Here is an 8,691-nt window from a genome sequence, read left to right on the forward strand (position 1 = left end):
TTTGTATGAAATGTATGTGCCAATGGATTTTGACATTTCCTTTTTCAATTTAAAGGACATGAGTGCAGTGTAATCAAAATAACTGTCTTCCCTAATCTTCTTCAACCATGCCACCTAAAAATGCGCTGCCTACATAATGACAAGGGTTTTACCCCCAAAGAACCTGACTACATGTGGTCCCCTTTTAAAGGACACATGGTACAGGGTATCTTCAGCCTTATCGATTTGGAACCCGAGTCAGCATAATGGGGCTGGAGCTTGTTTGTGCACGAGCAGCCGGCGCTCCAGGAACGATGGGCCCTTTCCCTGCGGATCACAGTTTGGGAAATGGTGAAATTTGTAACTGAGAGGAGGGAGACGTTTGTTTTGATATTTTTTACTTTTTCCATCCCTAGTCTTATTGCTTATTTTCTATTTCTTGAAACCTCCAGTAAGTTTAATAACTTAAATAAGGGTAGTAAAAGGGGTGGTTGAGTTAAAGTTTAGAAATGACAAAATGGCATTCACTGGAATTTGCCCTGTGGTGGGATCTGATTGAAACAGAAGCATCTGGGTGATTAAAAGTTGATTTTCAAAATTTGTTACCATGCACCAGTCATCATAACGGTCATTTTTGTTGAGCATATGATTCCTTTTAGAATCTTATAAAAATACACCTCGTGATGGATCAGCTGTAACTGCTTGTTCTGTAAGTTAAAAACGCCATTTCTAGGTGTGTGGTCCCCAGTGTTGTATCACTTGTGATTAAGCCTCCACACTGAAACCACCAAAACCCATCAGACCACTTTGATAGACTTTGTTCCCTGAAATTCCTTCCTCCATAAGCATCAACAAGTTAGTGAGTTTCTGCATCTCCTGCCTTTGTTTACTCTTGAGTTTCATATACGAATCACAGCACATGTTTGTCTGTGGTCCAGGCCATCAGGAATTAACAGTGTGAGCCAGGCGCTATTTTCCTATTGTAATTATATATCCCATATTAAAGTTCAGGCTGACTTTATTCATTTCACACATTTTAAGTCATCCTGAAGAACTTGCTAATGTTTCTCTTTTTCTAAAGTCACATAAGTAACCCAGCCCAAAACTCCTAATAGATGTTAGTGGGTGTATTTTTAAGTTTTTGTTTGTTTTACTGTCAGATGTTAGAATTTAAGGATTACTCAGTTGGTATTGTGGATAGTTATGTGCCTACACATACAATACAAGGAAAATGCTGATGAATCTCTAGATAAACGAAATAGTGAAGAGGTATAAAGGTAAGCAATGTTACTCGTATGGAATAAGAAAAATCCTAAAATCTTGTATTATGTCAGTACTCAGACTGGAGACCGTTTTGCGTTGCCATGAAAAATAAGGATGCAGTCATCATACACTCAGCAACATGGTGGAAGTCGTCCCTTTGTGTGCTGGCCCCACCCCCAAGTACAGGGATGTGAAGAATAAGGGCCTAACAAGTGCTTGCACTGGAGAACTCAGTGTTGAAGATGAGTGACAAATAGCAATGTATCATAGCTGTGAGGCATGCCTGGAATACTTCGTATGCCCAAAGGAAGAATGGGAATGGAGGGAAGAGGATATGGGGAGACAAAGATGAGGAAGTTTCCTTAGACATGGCCATACTTTGGTTGTTTTGAAGATTGTGTAGGAGTTGGTCATTTGAAGAGGTTGCAGGGAGAACGTGCAAAGGGACTGAGGGAGCCTTCCATGTTTGATGAACTGAAAGTCATTGGCAGCAGGGGAATCTGATGAGGAGGTGAGGTTCAACAGAAGTGGGCTCGGATACAAGATAGGATATAAATCAGGGAGGGCCTTGATTGCCATCTTCAAGAACTTGGATTTTATCCTGAAGGTGAGGGGGGTTCATTTATCAAAACAGTTTATTTTGTTTTGACCTAGGAAGAATGCATTTTAGAAACCTGACTCTGATATAGCAGTGGGGAAGTCAGAGTCAAGAAGGGTGGAACTAGAATCAGGGAGACCATTTAGAACACTGCAGTGACGTGGGGCGGGGGCGGTGATAAAGGCCTGAACCAAAGTTGGAGCAGTAGGAATGGACAGATGGGCTGCCATAAAAGATGTCTGGAGGTTGGAGTAACAACGTGAGGGCCACTGGCTGGACCATGGTAGAGGCTGGACTTCAGATAGACGTATTTTCAGGGTTGCCACACGGACCTGCCACAAAATGTTGTACTCCCGATAAAATTGTGTGGTTCAGAGAGTGCTGTGTACAAGTTGGCCTGTGGGAACATTCCTTTAATTATAATTTCTTTAATGATGTTTTCCCAAGAGCCCCAAGAGAGATTGAGAGGCTATCTTTCATGCATGCGAAGCTCAGACTACACTGCCCATGCCCTAGTGACTGGCTTAAGATCTCAAACATGGAGCGTTGATGGATTGTGAATTTCCTACCTAATTACTAATTCTACAGTGTGGAGAAGGATATTAAAGTTTCATCTTCTAATTTAATAGCTGTTCCAAAACTGACATTGTTTCAAGTAACTTTTTTCCTTTTTTGGTCAAAGATCCATTATGCTAGGGTAGGGTTTTCTTGAGATAAGACATTTTTGGAATCTCTTTTCATAAGAGAAGAATTGAGACCCCTGTCAACTTTCTGCAGGAGGATGCTGAGGTGACCAAAGCTTTTGAAGAAGATATAGAGACCCCACCTACAAGAAACATTCCTTCTCCTGGACAGCTGGACCCAGACACTCGGATCCCTGTGATAAATCTTGAAGACGGGACTAGGCTGGTGGGGGAGGACGCTCCTAAAAATAAGGATTTAGTTGAATGGCTGAAGCTGCATCCTACTTACACTGTTGATATGCCAAGTTATGTACCAGTAAGTACTACAGAGTTTAGTCGGGAGGAGTCCTGCGAGGACAGCCCTCGCAATTCGCCTGTACAACATAGAGATCCCTGGTCCCTCCGCCGTTGCTTGAATGTCTCCTCATCGCGAACGTTTTCAGTTTCTGTCGCTGTGTATTTTACCTTAGAGTAACCAACTTCAGGGCTGACGGGCAACCTTGTAGTTATTTGAAGATGCCTGTTACGCACTTTCTTACTTTTTCCTTCCACCAAATAGACAAGATTTCTTCAGTTATTCTTTACATGGCCTGGTTTTCAGGTGGTCTCATTATGGGGATGACACTCATGAATGCACTTTAATTGGCCTGCAGACCAGGTCTGACCAGCACAGAATACTATGAAGCTGTTACTTGCAGAAATTTGACTAGCTAATACAGCCCAGGACTTCGTTAGCCTCTTTTTTTTTTTTTTTTTAACAACTAATACTTATGCCTTACATTAAATAGTATCTCCAGATGATTTGTCACATGAACTGCTTGCTAGCTGGCCATGCAAATCTTTTACTCCCTATATGCTTAGTGACTGGTTTTTTAAAAACTTAAGTATAGGGGGCACCTGAGTGGCTCAGTCGGTGAAGTGTCTGCCTTCGGCTCAGGTCGTGATGCCAGGGTCCTGGGATCGAGTCCTGAGTAGGGCTCCCTGCTCAACAGAGCGTCTGCATCTCCCTCCCTCCCTCTTTCTCTCTCTCCCTCTCCCCCTGCTTGTGCACGCACTCTCTCTCTCTCTGTCAAATAAATAAATATATACCTTTAAAAAAAATAATAAACACCTTAAGTGTAGGATTTCACATTTTATTTTGTTGAGTTCAGCTTGAGTTGAGTCCTTGCCGCTCAGAACGCTCCCTCCTGCACAGGTCTTTTTACCCCTTGGGTTGCCTCTCAGTACAGTCTGTCATAGATGTGACGTCATCTCTGTGTTTGTCCAAGTCACAGTAGAAATTAGCAAAGGTACTTGAGAAAGTTTCCTTTAAAAATACCGTGACTTGAAAATAAATAAATAAATAAATAAAAATACCATGACTTGGTTAAAAAAGATAAAAAAATAAAAATACCGTGAATTTGTTAAACATTGGAAGAAAAGACTTTAAGTGGGGTTATTGGTAGACAAAGGGAAAAGCGAATTCTCAGCTGACATGATCATTTAGTTCCTTAATGTACAAAGAGAAAAATAGGAGTTTTTCCTTTTAAAGAAAAGTATGGTTTCTAATAACTAAAATGATTGCTGAAATTTCTATAGTAGTTAAAAATGGCTTGACTGAGGGTGCCTGGCTGGCTCAGTCAGTGGAGTGTGTGACTCTGGATCTCTGGGTCGTGAGTTCGAGCCCCACGGGTTGGGTGTAGAGATTACTTGGGGAAAAAAAAAAAGACTATGTTCTCTTTGTCAATTATGCAGGAAAGAATAATTACTAAATACCATTTTACTAAATACATATCTTGGGTTTTTTTGCAGAAGAATGCGGATGTGCTGTTTTCCTCATTTCAGAAACCGAAACAGAAACGACATAGATGTCGAAACCCTAACAAATTGGATATAAACACTTTGACAGGAGAAGAAAGGGTGCCTGTTGTCAATAAACGAAATGGAAAGAAGGTGAATGTTTGGGAAAGGGAATTGATCTCCATGTGATTTCTTACCCCAGAAAGAAACATTTTATCCTGACATCTTTTTAAGGAAAAACAATCATGTTTTTCCAGGATATCTGTATATGATACGTGTGTGTATATATAGGTGGGGCGGGGGGGCAGGGGGGAATGTATGTGCTTTTAGATCATTTTCTAAATGCCTCTCTCCCCAGATGGGTGGAGCTATGGCACCTCCAATGAAGGACCTGCCCAGGTGGCTGGAAGAGAACCCTGAATTTGCAGTTGCTCCAGACTGGACTGAGATAGTGAAGCAGTCTGTAAGTACATGCCACACTTCTGTCAGGACAGGTGTTTATACAAAACCGTTGTCCTGAGCCTTTCTTTCTTTTCTGTTGACCATGGATTATTTGATTATAACTTATCTTTAGCTTAAAGGAACTGATGTGTAATACATCCTCATTTCTTATATGAGTACATCATTAATCCAAAGTGGATTCGTTGGACGGCTCTGATTTTAAAGGATTGTATAGAAATATATGTTCATAGTCTCGTTAAGAGCCCACCTGTGGGATGGAATTCATGGCGGTTGAGATCATTAAGATTATTGTTTTTTTTATAAAGCATACAGCAGTTTTGCCTGAAATTTTTTCCCTCTTTAACGTCTTTTTAAGATTAATTTGTCAGTGTCTTGATTTCTTCTTGTTTATTTTTTTTAAAATATACAATAAGATTTCTTATTTTTCTTTTGTGTACAGTTCTATCAGTCTTTTTTTTTTTTTTAAAGATTTTATTTATTTATTTGAGAGAGAGAATGAGATAGAGCATGAGAAGGGGGAGGGTCAGAGGGAGAAGCAGACTCCCCGCTGAGCAGGGAGCCCGATGCGGGACTCGATCCCGGGACTCCGGGATCATGACCTGAGCCGAAGGCAGTCGCTTAACCAGCTGAGCCACCCAGGCGCCCCAGTTCTATCAGTCTTAACACATGTAATTTCTTGAACCACCACCACAACCAAAATACAAACCGGTCCATCACCTTCCCCCACTTCCGAGTTCCCTTGTATTACTCTCCCCCACCCCCACCCCCACCCCCGGCCCCTGGCAGCTGCTGATCTGTTCTGCATCCCAAGTTTTGTCTTTTTGAGGACGTCCTATAAGCAGAAGCATAAATGCTATAACCTTTTTAAGATGACTTCATATTGAGATTTATCCAAGTGGGTTGCACATGTCCGCAGTTTGTTCCTTCTTACTGCTGAGCGTCCCTCCAGTGCGTGTGCGTGCCCCTGGGTGTGGTTATCCATCACCCAGAGAAGGACAGCTGGGCGGTTTCCAGACTTGGGCAAATAGGAGTACAGCTGCTAAAAACATTTGTTTTGGGGTGATCGTAGTTTTTGTCTCTCCAGGGTAGATATTAAGATGTAATTTTAGTTAATGTTCCACATACTTTTCAACTTGCTCGTGATGTATTATTTCTCGAGTTAGTTATGGATGCTGATAACTTGACATCTCTTCCTCACCGGTAGAGTAGCCTGTAACAGTTTTTCTGCAATTCTGCATAATACAGTGAGTTCACGTGGTGCTAAAATATAGAAGTTTTGCTTTCCTAAGTCTGGCCAGCACGCTTAATTTAGAAGGGAAAAAGTTGCTGATGTACTTGCACCCAGAACGTCTGTTTTCAGTGCGTCACGAGGGCCCGCCCGGAAATTAAGTTTTGGCCAGCCGCGTTTATAGCCACTGTTTGCCTGTCCGTTTGCTGCAGGGTTTTGTTCCCGAGTCCATGTTTGACCGCCTTCTCACCGGCCCCGTGGTGCGGGGGGAAGGAGCGAGCAGGCGAGGACGAAGGCCCAAGAGTGAGATCGCCCGGGCGGCGGCGGCGGCCGCGGCGGCGGCCTCCACGTCAGGCATCAACCCTCTGTTGGTGAACAGCCTGTTTGCTGGAATGGACCTCACGAGCCTTCAGAACCTCCAGAACCTGCAGTCTCTGCAGCTGGCGGGGCTCATGGGCTTTCCTCCGGGACTGGCCACGGCGGCTGCCGCCGGAGGCGACGCTAAGAACCCCGCGGCCGTGCTGCCGCTGATGCTGCCGGGCATGGCGGGCCTGCCCAACGTGTTCGGCCTGGGCGGGCTGCTCAACAGCCCGCTCTCCGCCGCCGCTGCTGGCAACGCCTCGGCTGCTTCGGGCCCGGGAGAGCCGGAAGACGGCACTTCCAAAGCCGAGGAGAAAGGCAACGAGAACGAGGACGAGAACAAAGACTCCGAGAAAAGCACAGACGCTGTTTCGGCTACTGACTCTGCGAATGGATCTGTTGGTGCTGCTACTGCCCCGGCCGGATTGCCCTCCAACCCGCTCGCCTTCAACCCCTTCCTCCTGTCCACCATGGCGCCAGGCCTCTTCTACCCATCCATGTTTCTACCTCCGGGACTGGGGGGATTGACACTGCCTGGGTTCCCCGCGTTAGCAGGACTCCAGAACGCCGTGGGCGCCGGCGAAGAAAAGGCCCCCGACAAGGCCGAGGGGGCCGCCTTCCAGGAGGAGGAGCACCTGGAAGGCAGCGACGCCGAGGAGAACCTGGACAAGACTGCGGAGTCCTCCATCTTCGAAGACGAAATAGCACAGGGTGAAGAGCTGGACTCGCTTGACGGGGGGGACGAACTAGAAAACAATGAAAATGATGAATAACCAGTACCAGTTCCAGTTCAAGTGTTTAAAACTTTTGACAAGTGGTAGTCCTACTGTTTACACTCACAGTTAATGTTCATACCTAGTTTTATAAGCTGTTCTGTAACATAGTGTAGCAAAAAAAGAAAAAAAAAAGAAGTCCAAGTCATGTTATACAGGTGTGTCAAAAGGTATCTTGGTCATTAAGTATTGTGCAGTGCATTATTTATTATCCCTAGGAGAGATGAAATTTGAGAGGTGATCATGTCTTTTTAAGGAAACTTACATAATGCTCTGCTTTTTTTTTTTTTTTTTTTCCTTTTGGTACCATCGGTATTATAATAAAGAGCAATTTGTAACTGAGTGGCACTAATGGAAGGAAGTGCTGCTCAAAGGAAGTATGAAGTTATATATTTAATTTTTTAATTTTAATTTTTTTGCTGTGAAGGTCAAGATGAAATTTACCGTACATATCATACTTGCTCATTGGTTTCCCTTTTGACCGTATGGGGGTTCCCACACTTGCGCGTCCACACACATCCATACACTCTGACAATCCCCACGTTAGTGTGAACGTCTCTGTCCCGAGGCGCAGCAATAATAAGGCAGCTGTTGAATGTGAAGGGTCCCTTTGGAAATTAACCTACCGGGAGGGTTCTTGCCAGACAGAACTACAGTTCCATTGTCTCGTGGTCTTGTAATGCACTGGTATAAGCAAAATAAATAGGTGAATAAATAAAGAGTGAGAGAAGAGAGAATCAGGTACCTTTTTAAATTAAAGGACTTTGTTACTTTAGCCACAAAGCTAAAACAGCATTACCTCAGCTCTAAACTAGCCTTGAAGTTTACAGACATGACTTTGTAAATGTATTGTTTTTCTTTGTTGTGATGTCCTTTTATTTTTTTCTTTGAAAACTGCTATCATGTAAGATAAAATGTAAATTGCTGCCAACTGTAGTAATGATGCTTTTAATAAAAGTGACCCATGATATGCAGAGATGTAATTATAGAATGTAGTATGTAGGGGAACTGGTGTTCACTCTATTTTTTGTATTCGCAATAGATGCAAATACAGCATTCTGGCCTTTGTACAGTTTCTTGATATATCCTCTTATGCTAGATTAGCTGTTAGTAATAGGCTAAACTGATTGTCTTCGGACTAGACAGGAAGAAAAACCTTAAATTACCTTCACATAATTCCACTCCAGATATCTGCACAGAACCACACACAAAAACCTCCTATTACTCCCTCAAAAGGGCATCTGAGACTGAGAATACTTTAAAATGTGTGCAGCGTCTGATAATGTGGTACACTAAAGAACAAAAGGGCAAAGAAAAATGAGGCTTTAATAGGCAGAATATCTAGGTCATTTATCCTTGGTTAATGGGTAGAAAAACACAATGCCGGAGTGTCAGCAAGGGACACAAAGGCGCTCCGGTGTCCCGCGGACCGGTGCTTGATGCCAGAAACGGTGTGGAAAACCCATGTGGAATGAAAGGGGCCCACTTAAGCCGCCGCGTGCGCACGCGCTCAGGCTGGGGAGCTGCTGATGTGAGCACCCCTTCGTGACCTCTGATATTTGAGGT

The 8,691-nt window shown here is 43.6% G+C and overlaps 1 protein-coding gene across 7 annotated transcripts in view; it reads left to right on the forward strand.

The window, feature by feature from the left end:
- CHD7 (chromodomain helicase DNA binding protein 7) overlaps positions 1-8,200 on the forward strand; it is a 187,654-nt gene extending 179,454 nt beyond the window's left edge. For 4 of the 7 annotated variants that reach the window (XM_035011215.1, XM_035011216.1, XM_035011213.1 and 1 more), the window contains exons 35-38: positions 2,618-2,839; positions 4,315-4,455; positions 4,661-4,765; positions 6,205-7,125. In XM_035011215.1, coding sequence (XP_034867106.1) covers positions 2,618-2,839; positions 4,315-4,455; positions 4,661-4,765; positions 6,205-7,125 — 1,389 coding nt within the window. The other 3 variants (XM_035011218.1, XM_035011217.1, XM_035011219.1) reach the window with 2 other exon arrangements.
- Positions 8,201-8,691: the final 491 nt, after the last annotated feature.

This window comes from Mirounga leonina, unplaced genomic scaffold (assembly GCF_011800145.1).
Source record: "Mirounga leonina isolate KUSES-001 unplaced genomic scaffold, KU_Mleo_1.0 Mir_165, whole genome shotgun sequence".
Taxonomy (NCBI): Eukaryota; Metazoa; Chordata; class Mammalia; order Carnivora; family Phocidae; genus Mirounga; species Mirounga leonina.